This window comes from Dermacentor andersoni, chromosome 4 (assembly GCF_023375885.2).
Source record: "Dermacentor andersoni chromosome 4, qqDerAnde1_hic_scaffold, whole genome shotgun sequence".
Classification (NCBI taxonomy): domain Eukaryota; kingdom Metazoa; phylum Arthropoda; class Arachnida; order Ixodida; family Ixodidae; genus Dermacentor; species Dermacentor andersoni.
The window spans coordinates 196,769,305-196,790,969 of NC_092817.1; the positions used below are offsets into that span (position 1 = coordinate 196,769,305).

The window sequence follows — 21,665 nt, forward strand, 5'->3', positions numbered from 1 at the left end:
GGACGCTTCTAACCCATTTCCAAATTGCACAAAGTGGCCCACGTAGGTCTAACGTGAAGATCATTGGCATCGCCTTTTTTTTATATGGCTTATGTGGCTATGGTTAAGCACAACTTCGCAAAGTGCCGCAACGAAGACTGTTGCTTTTGTCTACGTCAACTGTTTCGGAGGACGTATAGTTGCTCCACTTTGACTAAACTAAGTTCGAAGACTATTAATCGAAGTGTAGGCATGCCTTTAACATTAGAACTGAATAATACCTGGACTTAAAAGCCGCTGTGCCCAACTCGCCGAGCTGACTTAGTGGTGGCTTAGGCGTAACGCTGCTAAGCGCGAGGTCGTGGGATCGAATCCTGGCCACGGTGGCCGCACTTCGATCGGGGTGAAATCCAATGCTCGTGTACCGTTGATTGAGTGCACGTTAAAAGGACACCAGCTGGTCTATGTTTATCCCGAGTACACCACTACGGCGTACCTCATAATCACCTCGTAGTGCTGGTACGTAAAGTCCCAGAATTTAATTAGTGGTTTCCCTCTGTCACGGCACTTTGGCGCAGGTTGTACCGGAACGCACGCAGCTACATGATGAATGCAGACGCGGATGAAAACCACTGTCCGCTGCCGCCTATGGTGTTCTGGGACAGGGTGTCCATCTGGAAGAGTTTTCCGGAGGTCGCCTACAAGGAGTTCATGGACACTGACGATGGCCTCTACCGATGGCTGGACTGCATGCACAAGTACGGCGTCGTCCTGCTCAGAGGTACTACACCTGCAATCTCGTGTGTCTTGCTGAGAAACCCTCCCGTGCTATAAATGGATGTAAAAGTTTAAGTTACATCGTTAAACCATGCATATGGAATTTTAAATTAGTGACTTTAGAGGGACACTAAATAGAAGCACTGAACAGTTTAGACTGACCAAGTATACTTTCAAAACTTAATTTTTGTTACTTTCAGGGTAAGAAGTTGATTACTGCGCATGAAAATAAAATAAAAGAACGCCTTTTTTTTTTTTTATCTCGAGCCTGAAGCCTAGCGCTGTTACGTAAGTGCCACGTCATTGATTTCAAGGTACCTTCTCGTATTCCGGCCGGTGCGGCTCTGTAAAGGTTTTACAAAACTTGTCAAGTTGAGTATCTAGCTCCTTTGGCATACAATGCAGTCAATTTGCATATCGATAGCTAATAGGCCCGACGAAACGCCGTGAAAATTTATTACGCCAAATCAAGCTGGTGCGCGAAGTTCAAGCCTGCGTTGCCGCTCGCCTTTCGTTTTTCTTGCGTCTTTTTTTGCTTACTAAGCCTCTTGTCACAGTAAGAGTAGCATTTTTGGTGTGGTATTAGGGTAATTTACCAATACAGCCCAGCCTTGTTTTTTCCGCTTATTGTCTCTTGAAATGTATATCTAGCCAGGCAGGCAAAGAAGCGACCTTAGAAAGGACACAGTGAGCGGGAGTCCATGCAGAGGAGGTGACGCTTCATCTCAACGCCAAGTTATCCTTGCTGTGATTATCCTTGCCAAATGATTATCCTTGAGGCCGAGTACTCTAGCGCCACGATGCAAAAGGAGAAGGCAGACGCCATGTTGAAATTGCCGCTACCGCTCACCACGCCATCATAGGTTGTGGCAATGACTGGCAAAGACAAGTTCATTTTTATTACAAGCGCTGTTGCGAGCGAAGCAACCGAAGGGCTGTAGCCGTTAAAGCGTTCATTACGGGGAGGAAAAAAAGGAATATCACAGTTTCGCCATACTGGCGAAGCAGCAAACGAGATAGCAACGTGTTAGGATATTGCACGAAGTGTAAGATTTCTCACTTTAGTGGCAGTGTGAATTGAAGTAAACGTAAGCTGACTCAGCAAAAACGAGCTGACGTGCTAGAGGCCCACTGTTTGAATTATGCCATCGGACAAACTCATTTATGTTTATTAATAAAAACCAACGTCTTTCTTTGCGAATTTACCACCACTGTTCCGTATCGGGCTCGTTACAAACCTCTTTTCTGGGCCGATCTCGGAGGCAGTAAACAGCCGGGCCAATGAAATTGCATCATTTTAAGGTTTAAGCTCAGTTACTGTTGCGCACTTTCAATAATAAAATCTGAGAAGACTTAAGATGAAAGGTATGCGCTGGCGGTGTTTTGTTCCATGACATTTGTTTGCTGGGCTGCCATTCTCAAAATTGTAAGGAGTAATGTTGAAAAGAACGTAAGACTTGGTATTAGAAACTTTTATGATAGCATGGTGGGGAAATATAACACGCACATACCGCATGTAATGTAGCAGGGCGTGGCATATATCATACATGTACCTAAGCATATGCTGTGCCGACGGCAACGACAAAAATTGGCTTGGAGTGCCCATATAATTGCTATCGCAATAAAACAGATGTGAGGATTTTCGATGTTGGCCGGTTGCCGTACACTCGATTTATCGCATCGTGAACACCTTCACCCTGTTGCAACAAACACATTACTCTGCAATAGACTACGACCCGGCAATTTTTAGACTTCTTGCGCACACATGAAAAAAGAATTAACATAGGCTCGAAACCGTTGCCTTATCCGTGGCGTCCGAAGAAGACGCCATTAGCCCGGCGGTCTACCAAAAAATTTCTCGAACATCAGACGTGACGAATACCCACTCACAAAAACAACTCGGAGAACAAGAACGATTAATATGCAGACAGGTCTTTTCTTGAGAGGCCTACATCGTTACAGTGTGAGAGAAGAATGTTTAAGGTGTACCTATATATAGTTCTTTTAGGTATCACAAAGTACCTCTACTGATGCTTTATTTTCGCATTGCCCAGAATGGGACAATTAAGTTGCGAGTTCGCGCCACGGCAGTCCATTCGCGTGCTACTTTCGTGTAATCATGGGTTCGACGGATATTCGTCTCTTCGGGAAGAATGATGTAGAAAGAACTGCGGCCACTGTCCAAGTCAAGGTAGGAAAAAAAAACATTCTGGAGCCCGTGCGGGTAAATTGGTTTTTGGTACGGGTGCCAAATCGTCTCCGTTTCCTCACTCGACTTGGTTAGTGACCGTAACTTCCTTATTACTTTTGGGTGTGTAGGTTATCGCGCTTAACTCGTTAATATTTTCGCAGCACTGCGCGACTGAGGCAGAGAAAGAAGTAGAGCGTGCGCGCGTGATCTCGGGGTACTCTGCGCCGGCTGGGCCTGGCCTGTAGCTTCCCTCTCGGACCTCGTTTCCCCCTGTAAATAAACATCATTCGTAGCATCTTTGGTGGGCGTGCGGGGTAAATCTTGGACGATCCTGGACGACCCAGCTCTAGCAACTGTCCGACGGAGTAGACGCTTGGCCGGTTTACGACCACAAGCAGCGGACATGGCTGATTCCGGAGAAGGCAATGACGACCCCACCTGCGGCGGACCAGACAGCAATCACGCAGGTCAGGCTGGCTACTGGACACCGCTGCGAGAGCCACCCACCTTTTCGGGGAAGGCGAACGAAGATGTCGACGACTGGCTTAAACACTACAACAGAGTGAGTCGCCACAACCACTGGAGCACTACGAAGCAGCTCGATAACGTGGTTTCTTTTTCTCGCTGGAACCGCGCTCCTCTGGTTTGAAAACCACGAGAGCGTTCCGACAAGCTGGGATAATTTTGTAGAAGAATTCACCAAGTGCTTCGGGGACCCGATCTCTAAGAAAAAGAAGCTTGAGCAGACGCTTTCCCGACGAGCTCAATTACCTGGCGAAACGTGTACAACGTACATAGAGGCTGTTCTGAAATTATGCGGAATCGTCAGCGCTACCATGACAGACGAAGACAAAGTAGGACATCTGCTTAAAGGAATCGCTGAAGATGTTTATAATTTTCTTATAACGAAGGAAGATCTTAGTACTCCGTCTGATCTGAAGAAACACTGCTGGGCGTTTGAAGCGCTGAAAATGAGAAGGATTGGGCCAAAGTTTGGACGCTTGGACAATATTACTACTGTTGCAAGTGTGTCCGTCCCAACCCACGACGACATGTCCTCGGTGATTCGGCAAGTGGTTACAGAAGAGTTTGAACGCCTTAATGTTGTTGACGACGCTCATGTGTGCCATCAGTGTGCATTTGGTCATCGCTCTCGTGTGCCACCGTCCACCTGGGCACCTCAGAGTTACCGAGAACCCCGCAGGACCTATGCTGGTCGTACGGAGAGCAGCAACTTGCCACCGCAACCGACAAGTCTGGGACGCTGACAAGATGCACCACAACGGTTTGTTCCGCGGGCTTTTTTTTCCTACAACCAGCCTGAGAGTACGTTTCTACCCATGACACCCATGTCACCGGTGTCACCCGCGACAAGCCGCGACTCCCGCATTTGCTACAGCTGCGGTGTGGCTGGACACATTGCTAGGTATTGCCACCGCCACCAGCAGCGTGCTCCACGGTTTAACTCCTACACACCCCGCGTGCCCGCTGACGAGTCCTGGCCGTATCCAAGTTCTTTCCAGCGGCTGCAGCAGGGACGCGCGAATCGCAGTGACTCCCCCGTTTCCGATCGCAGCCTCACACCACCACCGACACGACAACGACGCTTCCCATCACGTCGTCGTCGCTCATTATCACCGCCACCGCTGGGAAACTAGCTGGTGCGACCGACGGGGGTGAGGCCGCAATATGTTCATCTTCATCAAGACCCACTTGTGTAAAATTGTTTAAAAACAAAGTGTGCATTTTAGTTGACAATGTGAGTGCTTTTGCTTTAGTTGACACTGGGGCGGCAGTTTCTGTTATGAGCCTGTCCTTCAAAAATCATCTTGGACAAAAAGTTATGTTTTCTTGGGATCGGAACGCTACCTTTCGTGGAGTTGGCGGGGAAATGTTACGCCCACTTGGGGTCTGTTCTGTTTCAGTTACGATAGGGGACCAGACATTTCGAAATGAATTTACTGTGCTTGCACGTAAATTCAGACAACGCATGATATTATTTTAGGAATTGATTTCTTGCGTGAGTGGGGGGCAACTTTGGATTGTGGAAGTGGCGCGATTTCTCTTCGCCGCGACGCGCGAACTTCAATGACAGATAGCACCAGTGATGCCGCTGACGTCCTCTCCATGTCACAAGATGTGTGTTTGCCCCCTCAGACTGCAATGTTTGTACCTGTCAATACTTCTCGCCCTCGTACAGGTTCTTGTTGTGGTTTAGCCGAGCCCGATTATAACAATGCGCTTAAGAAAAATGTGATAGTCCCTCGCTCCATCGTTGTAACCACTGATGGTTGTACTCGTTTGTGAACAGTGAACGTTTCAACCCAATCCATAACATTGCCACTAGGACTTAAACTGGCAAGTTTTGATGAACAAGCCATTCATTGTCAGCGTCGGAACGGTCGAAATGTCGACTGCCGAAAAAATATCCAACCCCGATTCCAACCATGATAATTCTGCTGACTTTAAGCGCATGATTAACAAGTCGCTGTCTTCTAGTGAGCAGTGTCTGCTGGAAGCTGTGCTCGCTCGCTACGCCACAGTGTTTGATTTTGCTCAGCGCCAACGAGCGTCCCATACACCGGCGTCTCGTATGCAACACCGCATCCGTACAGGGCAAGCAACGCAAATTCGTCAGAAGCCCTACCGCGTTTCACCTTCAGAGAGAAAAGTCATCGCCGAGCAGGTCGAAGAAATGTTACAGAAAGGAGTGATCCAGGAATCATGTAGCCCTTGGGCTGCTTCTGTGATCCTAGTGAAGAAAAAAGACAACTCATGGAGATTCTGTGTGGACTATCGCCGCCTAAACACCGTCACAAAGAAAGACGTGTACCCCCTACCACGAATAGATGACGCCGTCGACTGCCTCCTCTCCGCGTCGTATTTCTCTTCTGTTGATTTACGGTCAGGATATTGGCAAATTCCCATGCACCATTCAGACAAGGAGAAGACAGCCTTCGTGACACCTGACGGTCTCTTTGAGCTCAACGTTATGCCCTGTGGCTTATGAAACGCTCCAACGACATTCGAGCGATTTATGGATACCGTGCTCCGCGGACTCAAATGGGAAATTGGCATGTGCTATTTAGACGACGTCATTATCTACGGCCGGACATTTCACGAGCACAAGCAGCGCCTGTCGATCGTTCTTGACTTTATCCAGCAAGTTGGCCTTATTTTAAACTCGAAGAAATGTCATTTCGGTGAGCGTCAAGCCCTCGTACTAGGCTTTGTGGTCGACAAAGACGGCATACGACCAGACCCTGAAAAGATAGCAGTGGTTCGCGACTTCCAACAGCCACAAACGGTGAAAGATTTGCGAAGCTTTTTGGACCTTTGCTGATATTTCTGGCGCTTTATCAAGGATTTCGCACAGCTTACCTCTCCCCTCACGTCTCTCCTTCACAAAGACACCCCATACTTGTGGACTATGCTGGCTGCGATCGGCGTTTCAACAGCTGAAATTTTTGTTGACTTCTGGACCGGTACTGCGGCATTTTGATCCGGAGGCGCCAACTGAGCTGCATACTGACGCAAGCGGTGCGGGTATTGGCGCTTTGCTCGTTCAGCTCTGCGGTGGCCGTGAGCATGTCATTGCCTACGCTAGTCGGACACTTACAAAACCGGAGACAAACTACACCGTTACTGAACTCGAGTGCTTAGCAGTCGTCTTCGCCATTCAGAAGTTCCGTCCGTATCTGCATGGCCGCGCATTCACGATAGTGACTGACCATCATTCACTCTGTTGGCTGGTTGGGCTGCGTGACCCGTCTGGCCGGTTGGCCCGCTGGGCTTTGCGCCTTCAAGAGTACAGCTTTTCCGTTAACTACAAGAGCGGACGCTGTCACACGGATGCTGATTGCCTATCCCGTCTCCCTTCGGCGCACACTAAAGTTGAGGATGATGAATTCGATGACTACCTAGTTTCCATCTCTTCCGACTTCCCAGACCTGCGTACCTTCGAGAGTGAGCAACGTTGCGACCCTACCTTGAAATCCCTACGGGCAGCTGCATGTGAGCCAGCAGGAACAACACCGTTTACATTTGGTAATGGTTTGCTGTACAAAAAAAATTACTCGGCTGATGGTCCCCCATTGCTTCTAGTTGTGCCCGAAAACCTGCGCCCTGCTGTCCTTCGTTCCATGCATGACGATATCACGCCCGGGCACCTTGGCTTTGCACGCACACTACCCCGACTTAGAGATTTTTCTGGCCCAAGCTCTGGAAAACAACGAAACAGTATGTCGCCAGCTGTACTGTCTGCCATTGCCACAAGCAAACGACGACGGCCCCATCAGGCTATTTACAACCAGTTAGGCCACCGACGTTACCCTTTGAAAAAGTCGGCATCGACTTGCTTGGCCCGCTCCCAAAGAAGTCAGCTGGCTACCGCTGGATTATAGTATGTGTATAATACCTTACTCGCTACACGGAAACGGCGGCACTTCCATCTGCCACTGCATCAGATGTCTCTTCATTTTTGTTGCATCACGTCATACTCCGTCACGGCGCTCCTCGTGTTGTCATCAGTGACCGTGGAAGGCAATTCACCGCCGACGTCGTTGAAGAACTTTTACGGCTTTGTGGTTCTGCATATCGTCATTCCGCTCCTTACCACCCGCAAACCAATGGCCTCACGGAGCGGACGAATCGAACCCTTACCAACATGTTATCAATGTATGTCGCTGCTGACCACAAGAATTGGGACGCCGTCTTACTTTTTGTAACGTACGCGTACAATAGTGCCAAGCGCGAAGTTACTGGATATGCGCCGTTCTTTTTGCTGTACGCACGCGCTCCCCAGAGCTTTCTGGACACTATTCTACCTTTATCGTGCCAAGAAGATCCTTCTATCGTCCAAACTCTGTGTCGTGCTGAGGAAGCACGTCTACTGGCGCATCTTAGGACATTGTCCTCACAAGGCAACAGCAAGATTCGCTATGATGCGCGGCATATCCCCGTCAGCTTTACTCCCGGTGATTATGTTTGGTTGTGGACACCTATTCGCAAAAAGGGATTGTACCGCAAGTTTCTCGCCACTTACACCGGACCATTCGTTATACTCAGCCGCTTGAGTGATATGAACTATGTCGTCGCCAAAGTGACGGCAAGTAATCGGCATTCACGTGCGACGCAAGTTGTTCACGTGGCCAGACTAGAGCAGTGCCATCACAGGTCCATTTAACTCGCTCAGCGAGCTTCGTCTGCCCCCGGGGAAAATGTCGCAGCACTGTGCGACTGAGGCAGAGAAAGAAGAAGTAGAGTGTGCGCGTGTGATTTAGGGGTACTCTGCCCCGGCTGGGCCTGGCCTGTAGCTTCCCTCTCGGACCTCGTTTCACCCTGTAAATAAACATCCTTCGTAACAATATTTTTAACAAGATATACCTACCTCGATTGTTAGTAATAGAGTTTCAGCTGTAGATGTGCAGAGTTCTAATCTGGAGCACTATCCCTAAGCTGATCTCGCATTTTTAATTGTTATTGTCGTTGATGTAGTTGAGGGATGGTAAAGAGAAGTAAATAATTAGGCCACTGTGGTAACTTGCTCTTTTGGATATCTTTGCGTTAAAGGGAATAACATTACACATTACAGAAACCTAACTAAATTTTGCGCTGAGACGGCGACAGTGGGACGGACATGTGACGCTGCAGATATCACGATATCATCGCGCATTTTTCATTCCTTTGCGGAAAAGGGAAAGGGTGGCGAAGGAGACGCGCATTGCACGAACGCCTTTTCCGAAAGCATCGTTTTAAGGGCACACATGTCGCGCGCTCCAAGTCATGACTTCACCGTGTCGGGTCTTTCGTCCTCTGGGAGATATTGACCTTGTTTAATAGAACGCGAGGCCTTACGTACAATAGAATAGAACTAAGAAACAGTTGTGCTTTCAGTAGATGCTGCACCATAAGTTATTTCGAAGTTTTCGTTGAACCTCTCTAACCGCACGCGTAGAGTTGCAAAGTTTTCATCTCGGTTAAACGGAAATGGGAAGAACTTGAACGACAAGGTGCCTCGTCGAGGGAAATGGGTCATCGTTGACAAAGGCACAGTAACGTCACCAAAAACTACATTGCTGTCCTAGCTTGCTGCAACACATCTATGTTCCTTGGAACTTCATCGATGGTTTAGAAAAATATTATCTTTCTTGCAAGCTGTCTTTAATTAAGGAACGCGAAAAGAGAGCGTATGTGGGTAGAATGGCATGAATGAAACTTGCCGAAAATTAGCACACACAAAAAAAGACTTATAAGAACGATTTTAGAAGCGGATACTTTGTTCCTACCCGCCAGTGTGCTTAAGTGACTATGGCTTTCTGCTAGACAACCAGGCCAGAAGTTCGATTCGTTTCCGAAGCCGCCGCATGCCTGTATACAGAATGCGAATGTGCTCGTGTGAAAGCACTGGGTGCCCGCTGGTAACCGTGAGCGGTAGAAACTAATTCTCAAACCTGTTTTCGGCGTATCTCAGCCCCTTTTGCTTCGGGTCTTCAACTCGATCGACGAGTCACACTTTCCGCTTCTATTTTTGCGTTGCCAGGCGTGCCTTGTGTCAAGGGCGAGATCCTGACCGCCGTGCGGCGTGTGGCGTACGTCAAGTCGACCATCTGGGGCGACACCTTTGACGTGATCTGCGAGCCCGTCCAGAGCGACCCCGGCCACCTGGCCTACACCGGCATGTACCTGGAGCACCACACCGACATGAACTACCGCGAGAACTCGCCCGGTACGTGCGTCTCTCGCCAATCCAAAGGCCGTCAACACGCGAACGCTCTTTGTGTGCGCTGCGTCCCTAATTTTGACTGCTTTCCAAGTAGCGCTCTTCGTCTCCGTGTGGGCGTCCCGTATTTTTGGGGCCACATTTCAGACCATGGAGCAAGATTCTCGCGCTTCGGATCGACTTACGAGTTGTGGATTGACGGAGGCTTGGTGAACATTTCTCGTTCCGTACTGCGAAATGCAATTAGAACAAAGAAACTAGGTGTATCGAGTGTGGATTGGAAGTGAGAACAATGTAACGCAATTTCACAGTATCAAAGCTTAAGCTTGCTTCTAGTTCTTGGTTAATCCTTTAAAAACACGAAGAGTTCCAAAAAGAAGTGCCCTAGTTCTGCTTGTCACTGCTCCGCCCATATTTAGGAACTCAATTGAATGTCTAGCCGAGAAAGAGAGCGCCTTAGTTTTTCTTGAATGGCAGTGGATGCCTAGTTGCGACAACGCTTCACGCACACACGCACACACACAAACGCGCTTGCTTGCTTGCTTGCACATGCCAAGAAAAATTGATACTGGGAATAAATAATAGGGCAAATTTTTTTCCTGCTCTATTGGTGTTCATTGTTCCCGTTTTGTAAGCTTTTTGTACATATTTAATCCCACGGTCTCTCGTACTTGGCCACAGGCCTTCAGATGCTGCACTGCCTTAAGGCCATGGACAGCAAGGAGGACGTGGGTGGCAAGTCCTTCTTCGTGGACGGCTTCATGGTGGCCAACTGGATGCGCGAGCACAGCCCGGCCGCCTTCCACATACTCTCCTCGACGCCCGTGCAGTTTAGCATATTCTCGCACAAGGTGAGTGACCCTGGCGGCGGCGTCCAAACAGTGACACTACCTGGAGAAATTAATTGCGGCCACGTCTACCCGGAGTGGCACCTCTTGGGCCTAGAAGTGGTTCACAAGTTTGTTAAAGAGGCGAGCTCTCGTCTTAAGTGCACACCGCGAACGGGGCGCTCATTTTATTTCGTGCCCACCGAGCCCTCGAGGCGCCCCAGAGTCGTTCAGTGCTCGATCGGTGGCGTGCGCAGATGCGGTACAGCCAGACGAGGCCTGTCATCTGCGTGAACAAGGACGGCAACGTGTGTGAGATCCATTACAACAACCGGACGCTTGCACCGGTGCAGGTGGCCCCGCACCTCGTGGCACCCTTCTACCACGCACTCAAGTGAGTGGGCTCCCCCAAGACGCGGCTGGCAATTGTCGCTACAGCAGCAGGAGACACGGAAACAACGTCGACGACAGTTGACGGAGGCTTGCTTGCGCTCCATTGACCTCACTGTTTGCTAATAATGTTTTCTACATGCTGCAGACTTCAGAAAGTCCGAACAAGCAAGGCAAACAAATACGACAGATAAAATGAGTATAAACAATGAAATGAACACAAGATATAGAACAATGGCCATCCTCATAATGGCAAAGCCTTTAGCGCAATTTAAAAAGACAGGGACGTGACAGAGACACAGGACAGCGCTACAGGTCTCTGTCACGTCCCTGTCTATTTGAATTGCGCTAAAGGCTTTGCCATTATGAGTAAACCGTACCAACTAGCACAAGAATCAGCCTTGTTGAATGGTCATCCTGCATGATTGTGTCAAAACAAAATAGCGCAAATGAACACCGGTAGGCTCGAAATCTCGAAGCGTCTCTTCGCAGAACGCTTTACTTGAAATGACTGTTCTTGAAACTACGAAACACGACCCTAGAACAGCCACGAAAGGACCTACCTTCACAAAACTGCGGCATGTGCAGGAATGCTTATGGAGGAGCGAACTTTCAGGCAAGGCGCCGGCCGCCTGGTGATGTTGATTTCACGACAATAACACGATCGTCTCGGTGACCACCTGCCAGAGCTGCGCTTTTCTGGCACTCGTAGATACCAGTGCACATTGATGTTTTCAGCGTGAACATCAAAATTTTCGTAAACTTGATGTCCGGCGTTATGGCACCAAAATTCATAGGGAGTCGAGCCCTCGACCTTTGGTAGGAGTCGAACCCACTACCTGTGGTGTTAATTAGGGCGAATTAAGACCCACGGCCTTTGGTGCTAGAGCGAATTAGGCCACCACTTTCTTTATAAGAAAGCGTGAAGCCGAGTAGAAGAAAAAACGTCAGAACGACCTGCGGAGGCACAGTTACTTAAGACGGAGTTGAGGCACCCGAACCTACGGCCTTTGGTGGGAGTCGAACTCACTTGGAGATTTGGGCGAACCGGCCATATCACCAAGTTGGATTCCAATTGACATAGTGAATGACGAGAGTCGAGCCCACTAGTTTTGGCGTTAATTAAGGCGGAGTTAATTAAGTCACGTTTAATTGCGATATAATTAATTATGTCACTTAAACCCACGACTCTTGGTGGGAGAAAACAACTAATAGGTAGTAGCAGGGATAAGAATAAAAATGTCAATAAATGTAATGAATGTCTCATGAGCGGGCAGGCTTTCGCCTTCATCCTTTTTAGTGTATATATGCCAAAGTGACTGTGAACTTTTTTCAATTGCCTTTACTCATTAAAGCACGATTTTGCAGTTGGCTTATCAGAACATATCTGAACAACAGCTTGAGATCTCTTTGTTGAAGTGGTTGAGGAGAAAAGTAGATTCGGCTATGTAGGGCTCTCTCTATGTACGATTCACATGCGAAGCTCCGTGGTGATCTGCTGCTTTGTTGTATCGTAGGCAGGACGACAGGGACACAGAAGGCACATTAAACAACATACAGTGTGTTGCCTCATATGCCTTTCTGTGTCTCTGTCGCTCTGTCTGCGTTATAACAAAGTTTGAGATACCATCCCGACAAATCCATGTAGCCACCCTCATCATCGTAGTGAGTTATGGGTCCCTTCAACGTTAGCGCGTGACCAGACTCAGACCTCGAAGAACGTCCCCGAATAATGCCCAAACTTAGCTCTGAATTCGTAGTCGTGCGCCTTCCCACATGCACGTCTGGACTTATCTCCCTCACGCATGCATAATGTTTCACTCACGGAGATGGAGTGGCTTTCTTTTTCTCGTCGTACATAGTGCCATTCGAGCTGCTTCATTTAGAGCCCACCCCTCGTGCACATCAGGGAGTAGCTCCACGATTGATGCATTTCGAATGATTAAGTCAGAGGTTCCTTAAAGGTTCTTGGCCCTAGCTGAAACCAGCGCTGTTTGTTGCTGCGCCGTTGAAGATCACAGAGGTGCACTTTTAGAAGAGCTATTAGATAGTCGCTGTTTCATTTGCCAACACCTTCTATATCTTACTAATTTTATGTTAAACTGTCAGTAGCGCAAGAAATTTATAATCGTTGTGGATGTTTGGATGTTGTGAATGGAACGACCCGTTCTATACTGATGTCTGTTATTCCTTATGACAGCAATCTTGACGCGTTGTCCTTAATACGTACGACCCCTTTGACAACGCTCAATTAACAGTTTTGTACCGTATTCTTACGGGTTAGACAAATGCGATACACAACATTATCTGTTCGTGCAAACACTTAAGTACTGATTGTTTAAATTTGTGTACTTGATGTGGTACGATGTTGCGAGATAGCTTCTTTTGAATTTTTTGTTCAGTACTGGGTAATCTTGGGTCATCATGCGTCATCGCATGATGGCGTGCTGCGACGGTGTATATCGTGTTTCGTATAGTAACGTGTAATTCGGTGATCCTGTAAAAAAAAATTGCGAGAGGTACGTGAGCTTAGTACACGCAACTAGTTTCAACGAAATCAACCCTTGTTTATACAAACAAGCGTTCCGACCTACTTACACTAACTGATATTTCCCTTAGTAGCGGTTCCTTACTGAGTCTCTATGCTCGAGAAAATGTTCTGTTGTTTATTAAACTAAAGCTACAGCAGCGGAGCTTCGGCACGTCTTATCCTACGCAGGGTAGTATGGGCGAGTTTAGCACCGCTTTCTGTTGCGGCGGCTTTGCATTTGTGAAGGCGAGGGTTGCGAGAGTTCAGGATTGGTTCGCCTGGTTTCTGGGTAAACGTGCACACAATTTGATTCGCCTGCTGCAGTTATTTTCTGCAGAAGTTGGTCGTCAGTCTTCAAGGAGAGCTGCCGAGTTAGGCGTATGGTCGAATTAACTATTGTAGAAAATAAACCGTGTTCTACGTCAAGCTGTGTGAGTACATCCTGCAGCGGTATACAATATTCCTCTTCGGTTCCGTAGCCTTCGCAAGCCAAGAAAAGTCCGCGTGTATTTATTTTGTTTAATTACACAAACACCTAGAGTATTCTCATTGACATTATTGTAGAGAGGAAACAGAAGCAACTAAATCAAACACGCATGCGATACAAAATACACTATAGGTGATTGGCATATACTACAGCAATAAAAACAAATAGCAATAAAACACAAATGTCCGTTCAACAGTTATAGGAACACCAAATATGTGCTCGCAAGAAGGAGGAGCAGTAACAGTTTCTTGAAGTAAGAGGTTCCAATCAAGTACAGTACGGGGGGAGGGGAGGGGGGGAATACATACTTGAATTAAACTATGCTGCACTTACATTTGCGTATTTTCAATCTATGGTCCACGCATGAAGAGACATAGCTGGGTTTCATTAAGTACTTATCTTTATCAATACCAATGTTGGTGTTCATAATGTTGTAAGCATAACGAGAGTCCAAGGAACTTACTTCGCTCAGATAGAAATGCCGACCCCAACGTTTTCGCGATGTCGGACAAGCTTCTTTGAGAATTGTAGTCGCACGTGAGAAAACGAGCTGCGCGTCTCTGCACGCGCGCACATCGACGTGGCAATGAGTGACACACGTGACAGTGAGTTACTAACCGTTGGCTACATGTCCCCGGCTCACTGGCACGTCTTGCGCAGGGAGTTTGCCATGAAGATGCGCGACGCAAACTCCGAGCTGAGCTTCAACATGGCCCCGGGTGACCTCGTCGCCTTCAACAACCGCCGCGTTCTCCATGGCAGGACAAGCTTCGACCCCACCAAGGTCACCAGGTACGTGAACTTACATCTTGTAGCTGCAAATCGCAAATATTTTGAATACATTTCACTGCACACCCCATGATGCGCTTCCTTTCCCGTCGATGCACAAGGTGACGTTTGTCTGTGTCTACACAGGTTGTGGAAGTAATCGATCGAGTCTGCTTGGGTGATTGTTTGAATGCCAGTTATTGCAATTATGTAATCTTCAAGTATGCGATACACAATTGACGTTGCACCCTTTCCAGCGTTAAGTGTATCAGCGGACGCTGCTCATTAGTACAGGGCGCTGGGTGCGGGGAGACGAAGGCAATAAACAGGGTCAACAACGTCCTACCAATAAACAACGTCCTACCAGTGTGCGAACAAGAGTGCGAACTTTCTTATATTTCTTCTTGCCTTCTTGCCTTTCTCGGAATTTTATCGGAAGGCGATTGCCACCAATCCATTTGACGCAGTTTCGCTCCTTTCTCACTTTAATTCAATATATCTAATGCATGATGTTTCTCCGGCAGCAGTGTGCTACGCAAGCTCGGCTAGTCCACCGGATGAATTTTGCGGAAGCGCTCTGATCATATGAGGGCGGGGAAGGCAAAACGAACCAATGCCCTTAAGTAGTGCAGAACCCACAGAATTAATTTAAGCCTTTTTTGAAGACTGTTTTAAGATGGTAACTTACTGGCTTTGCCAATGAACGTTATCATTATTCAATTAGTGGACAATGATTCGACGGCTGAGCTTATAACCCGCGCTGAAACACAAACTGCACGCATGTATTTTGTCTAGCTGTCTGGAACAAGCTTTGTGGCGGGAATTCGAAAACTGAATTCTACGATAGCACAGAATGTCGCATAAATATAGCGCAATATTGCATAATTACAGCCTTCTATACGTGCCGTCGATGATTACCGTAGGGCTGAGCTGGTCTCAGAACTTGAAAAGGTGGCTCTAGTGTTCTCGATGACTGCTTATAAAGTCTGAAGCCATAGCGAAAACCTAAGCTAAACCTCAGCGATCACGATAACTTATATTTGTGAGTTCGTCTAAGCCTTTCAGGTAGCGCCAACATCGGTCACTTTGCAGAACATGTAAATCGTGTGCTGCTAGATTCGTATGCAGAATCATTCATTATCTTGCTCGTTTACTGCTCTGTTTGCAGGCACCTCGAAGGCTGCTACGCCGACATCGACGAAGTCTTCACTAAGTACCGGGCCATGCATTCTACGAAACCGTGATCTAGACTGTGCAGGGACTCAATATCCATGTCCTCATAGAGCGGTGTCCTTACAGTGCTCACGGATGCCTTCATCCTCAACAACGAAAATTACGTCAAATGTACTTTCAAGATTTCAAGCAAACGATCGAGCTAACTTTTCTGCTTGTTACCGAAGATTAGCAGGTGTTTGTGCCAAATCTTTGACCCAGATCTTTCAGGTTAAAGGCAGCTTAATAAGGATTTTGCTAGTTCAAGGTAGCGAAGAAAATTTGTTGTCTTTGCAAGATTAGTGTACACTTTCGGAGCTTATATCATATCGAACGTGTGCCAACTTTCTAGTCCTGTCGTGTGTGCAATCACGGGTCGCTGATGTGTTGCTTCAATGGCGGTATGTGTGTCTTCATATTTTGCGCGTTCTGATAAAACGTTCATCAGAGTTATATGAGAGTTATTCCCGCTTTTTACCTCTCTTGCGTGTTTACATGAATGGGCTGTTTTATTTTTTGTGTTCACCCTATGGAATCAAATGAACACATATTCTTTTGTTCGCCCTAACGAGCTTGCATTTGTGTTGTAACGCATTATCGAAATCTTGTAAATATACTAACTCAGTGTTACAGTTGGATGTCTGTACAAGTTACCAATTATTCCCTTAATGCCGACGACGGAAACCTTCGCTCCCGTAGAGGTCAGTTTTCAAATAATGGGGTTTTACGTGCCAAAACCACTTTCTGATTATGAGGCACACCGTAGTGGAAGACTCCGCAAATTTCGACCACCTGGGCTTCTTTAACGTGTACTTAAATCTAAGTACACGGTTTTTTCGCATTTCGCCCCCCCCCCCCCCCCCCCCCGTCAAAATTCGGCCGCCGTGGCCGGGATTCGATCCCGCGGCCTCGTGCTTAGCAGCCCAACATCATAGCCACTAAGCAACCACGGCGGGTCTAGGCCAGTCTTGTTCGTTGCTTGATAATTAGCTGGATGGCTCAAGCAAACTATACGTTTGCAGGAAGCATTCGATAAACTTGATAGAAAACGAATTATCACACGTGGATTCACGCGGAATATATTAACAACCTGTGGCTTAGATAAATTTCGGCTTGATGGTACAGAATTATTAAAGACCTGAATTTTGGGAAGTGTGATAGCAAATACTATGACAGCATTGAAAATATGATGTAAATATGCCCAGCTCTCATGTAAAACCCTAAATGGGGTATTTGAGGTACCAATAAATAAATAAATACTAATATAAATATGCAAAAAGATTAACTAATGCTGGGAAAAAATGGCCTGGGATTAGATTTATTGATTGGTATAGCGAGCTCTTCAAACAAGGAATGAAAGTATCTAGGCAACGTGGTCGCAGGCCACCTGGAACATCAGAACGAAATTACCAGAAGGCTAGAAAGGGCTCACAGAACGAATATAGTAGACATTTTTATTTCTTGGACAGTAGCTTCCCGACATGTATGCATAGACAAGTACACAACCAGTGATTCTACCTATAATCATGGCCAAAACATTGGACGAATAAACTAAATGGCAACAATCGCACAACAAACCATTGTGCAAAAAACGACAATCGAAATTTTACTCCACATTAGCCTGTACGTACTGTCCAACGTGGATGACAATAAAAGATAACAAGGGAAATGGTATTACATTATGTGTTTGTATAGCGCGAAGCCACAAAAGAAACCAAGACAACTTTTTCAGAAAGCAAGCAGAAATTCGTTCTGGTCTGGGGATCAAGAAGGAAATAAGTGCTTTTCTGGAGCAGTGTTACCGTCTGCGCTGACCAGGAGACCAGCAGGTTGCAGAGCAAGGCCGAATTAATCGAGCATTTGAAGCAAATTGACACAGTGAAATCCGCTCCGCAGAATTGATTTGCCAGGAGGTAGAGCAGTTAATCGGTCGGTACATGTGATGCACAGAGCACACAACTGATGGTCTATTACCAATAAGTGACAAGGAATTCAAAGGAGAAGAAAACGCAGTCTATAATTGGCTTATATTTATTTTATTTACTTATTTCGAATACTGTTAGCCCTTTTCGGGCTGGTACAGGGTGGGAGGATTGACACATTTTGGCAACACATCAAGCAATGATACAAAATAAATACATCACGAGAGGTACATTTCCAGCTTCCGTTCAAATGACTGTACAGTCATTGTGTCATCAAAAATCTGTACATCAAGGCCATTCCGGTCTTCAATTGTCTTAACAAGGGGAGAATATTTAAAAACATCAATTCTGGCATTGTAAGGCATAAATACATAAGGGTGATTCACACGGGGAGAGACTCTGCCAGGACGTAACAAATAGCGCGACTGGTCTAAGTTAAATTTATTAGTAGAGAGCTGGTACAAAAACTTCAGTCGTGCGATTTTTCTGCGTGTTGCCAGTGTCGACAAATTTGCCCTAGCGAGCAAAGTGGTTACGGACTGCGTTTTGCGATATGCTGAAGATATAAACCGTACTGCAAGTCTCTGAATGCGTTCAAGTTGGTTAATCTGATATTGCTGGTAAGGATCCCATATAACACTAGCGTATTCCAAAGAAGGGCGTACAACAGCTGTATAGGCCTTAAGTTTAACTGCAGGCGTTGCATGCGCCAATTTTCTTTTCAAAAGTCCAAGTTTTCGCTGAGCAGATCCACATATGTTGTTTACATGATTCTTCCAATTGAGGTTATTTGAGATGGTGACATTAGGATACTTTAGTTTTGTCGTGCGGGCTATTTGTTTGTTGCCTACAAAGTAATTAAAACACAGTGGTATTTTCTTGTTCGAGACAGCCATACACGCGGTCTTTTCAAAATTAGTTTCCATATTCCATTTGAAGCACCAATTGTGGATTCCTTCCAAGCACTTATTCAGTAATTTTTGATCATCTATTGATTTCACTGGGCAGTACAATATACAATCGTCCGCAAATAAGCGAACCTCAACACTAGTATCTATATGCTCGGCTATATCATCGATGTAAATCAAGAATAATATCGGCCCCAACACAGACCCTTGCGGTACACCAGGAGAAACGGGTAAACTTTGGGAGTGTTGGCCATTAATTTCAACAAATTGCAGCCTATTTGTCAAGTACGCCTGAATCCAATTAATAATTTGTTCGTTGGCCCCAAAGTCATAAAGCTTGCTGATCAGCTTGCTGTGACAGACCTTATCGAATGCCTTTGACATATCAATTGAAATTACGCCAACTTGCGCTTACGAGTTGACTGCCTCAGCAAAGCTGTGGATAGTTTCATACAGTTGGGTCACAGTTGATAGACTTCTTCGAAAGCCATGCTGCTTACTGTAGAAAAGATTATTATTTTCTATGTACTGAACTAACTCCTTAGCAATTATGTGTTCCAGGACCTTGCATATTGTGCACGTAATAGAAATCGGGCGATAATTCCCAATGGCAAGCTTGCTTCCAGATTTGAAACTTGCTTTTACCCTTGCCATCAGCCAGTCAGTAGGTATAATACCGCTATGAAGCGATAACGAAAAAAGCTTTTCGAGAAAGCATGCCACCCACTCAGAATAACGTTTAAGAAAAGCGTTTGGAATCTTATCCGGGCCCGGTGACTTTTTGTCGTCTAGTCTTAGCAAGGCAGCAATTATACCTTCTTTGGTGATAACAATATCGTTGCTGGAAAGATTCATGTCCGAGTGTTTTACGACATTACTATCATCCTTTGAAGTGAATACAGAGCAGAAGTACTTGTTAAATGCTTCAGCAAGGAGGGAGAGTTCACAACACGACCTACCATCTACAAGAACGGCTTCGATTGTGTCTCTAGTCCTTGACATGTATCGCCAAAATTACTGCGGCGATTCTTGCATATATTTAGTTAACGTATTGGAAAGGAATGATAAGATTAGGAAATTTGTGTGCACAGAATGCAATCGGCTGAAGCAAAACAGATAGAAAAGAAGATCACTGTTAGATACCTTGGTCATTGAGCGGACATTGATCGGCTGTTAACGATTTTTGCCTCGGTAGAAGAACAAGACGGTTATGACTTTGTGAGACTGAGTCATGCTGCTCTACAACCTTAAGCAGTCTTTTTTTTCAGCAAGGCTCACAATAAAGATTTTGGGGCAATACCAGTCAACCAGCACAATCTCCACGGCAGCAGCTATTGCAATTAATAACCTCAGTAAACCTTCAGTGCTTCCAGTTTAAAGTACGCATGCATTGTAGGCTTTATGGAAGCTAGCTGCGTCCAGAGACATCGTTCAACGGCTAAGTAGCAGCTGTGGGGCCGCCTTGAGAAAATTGGCCTGGATACACCAAACGGCTCCAATGGTCGCAAACTGAGTAACCATGATTACAATACATTGCTCCGAGCTGGCCTCGGAGGAGGCCAGCTCGGAGCAATGCCAATGCGTGCCTCGGAGGAGGCCAGCTCCTCCGAGGCACGCTACACTGCTCCAAGCCGCCCAGAAAAAAAAAATTATAGAAAAACTTTTTTTTAGGAACTAGCGTTACCACTGAAGAGTCAACTTTTTAAATAGTCAGTATTCCGTGATGAATCGTCCAGAAAGGTTGTGAAAGACAAAGCCGCGCGAATGAATAAGTGGCCGGGTTTGGCGGGCGAATTCTGTTTGCGCCTGTGCTGGAACAGTTACACCAGGCCCTTCGATACATGATCCTGAAGTTCACGCTGCTCCAGTCGCTCCATAAACCTCACTAAGCCACCATGCCAACATAAATAAAGACTAGACGCTTTTGTGCTGATGTGTACAGGGTCTTCAAAGGTAAAGTAACGGTAATTTTAATAAAAACGCGATTACGCGAAATCCGCTTGCACAACCGGTTTATTGTTGTTTGGCGTACAGCTTTCGCAAACTGTTGGAGTCGTTTTACGTATAATTAATTAAAGCTTCTTAATTACTTAATGATCTTTTCTGGATATCACGAATACGTTGTATGTATGTATGTGAAACTTTAAGACAATCGTATTTGAAGACAACTTCACTTGCACTTGATCCTCCTGGGGGGCTTCTGCTGCGACACATTCAATCTCAAATTTGACAGTCGGTCAGCTGATTCCGCAGTTAGGGTCGCTGACCTTGACACAATGTCAAGGTTTAAAGGAACGCTAACATGAGGGCAAAGGAAAAAGTGAGTCCTTCCTTGTTTTTCCAAGCCAAGAACAAGAGAACTGAGGCCATCAGCTTCTCCCAGCTTGAAATCGATACGCCGCACGCACTTAGCTACGTCACAATGGGGGCTCGACGTTCTGTCAAGACCCTGAGTTCGAAATGAGCTGGCTGAGTCTCGAATATGTCTCGGGACAGAAGCGCTCCGGGACTGAAACAAAGTCAATTTTGTTGTCAAAGTTGTTTTAGCGTTTCAAATATACACACGTACCCTAACCATGATAGCAAAAAGTAATCACAATGTTTTCGTTAATTATGTGTTTTCTGACTCTAACTTGCTACGAATTTGTCATCGCCGAAGTGCATAAGTCCCCTGTACAAGCAGATTTTGCTTAGCTGGCATAGCGTTTTTATTAACACTACCGTTCATTTAACTTTGAAAACCCTGTATTTAAGATGCCGGTGTGTCAGGAACGCTGTAGAAAAAAGAATGACTCGCTCGATACAGACCACTGCATTAACGAGGTCACAAAATCGAGAAATAATTTACGTAAGACAGGATTGAAAAAGCAAGATAGTATCGGTGTACATTGAGAGGACTAGGTTATCGCGGAGGAAAACGAGATACCAGTTAGAGTCGTGCTCAACATGTGAG

General features: G+C 46.3%; 1 protein-coding gene across 5 annotated transcripts in view; it reads left to right on the top strand.

The window, feature by feature from the left end:
- Positions 1 to 16,520, top strand: part of LOC126530527 (gamma-butyrobetaine dioxygenase-like) — an 82,747-nt gene extending 66,227 nt beyond the window's left edge. For 4 of the 5 annotated variants that reach the window (XM_050177796.3, XM_055070631.1, XM_055070633.1 and 1 more), the window contains 6 exons: positions 558 to 760; positions 9,489 to 9,674; positions 10,350 to 10,519; positions 10,753 to 10,889; positions 14,563 to 14,694; positions 15,839 to 16,520. In XM_050177796.3, the coding sequence (XP_050033753.1) occupies positions 558 to 760; positions 9,489 to 9,674; positions 10,350 to 10,519; positions 10,753 to 10,889; positions 14,563 to 14,694; positions 15,839 to 15,914 (904 nt within the window). In that variant the 3' untranslated portion in view covers positions 15,915 to 16,520. The remainder of the gene's footprint in view (positions 1 to 557; positions 761 to 9,488; positions 9,675 to 10,349; positions 10,520 to 10,752; positions 10,890 to 14,562; positions 14,695 to 15,838) is intronic. The other variant, XM_055070634.2, reaches the window with a different exon arrangement.
- Positions 16,521 to 21,665: the final 5,145 nt, after the last annotated feature.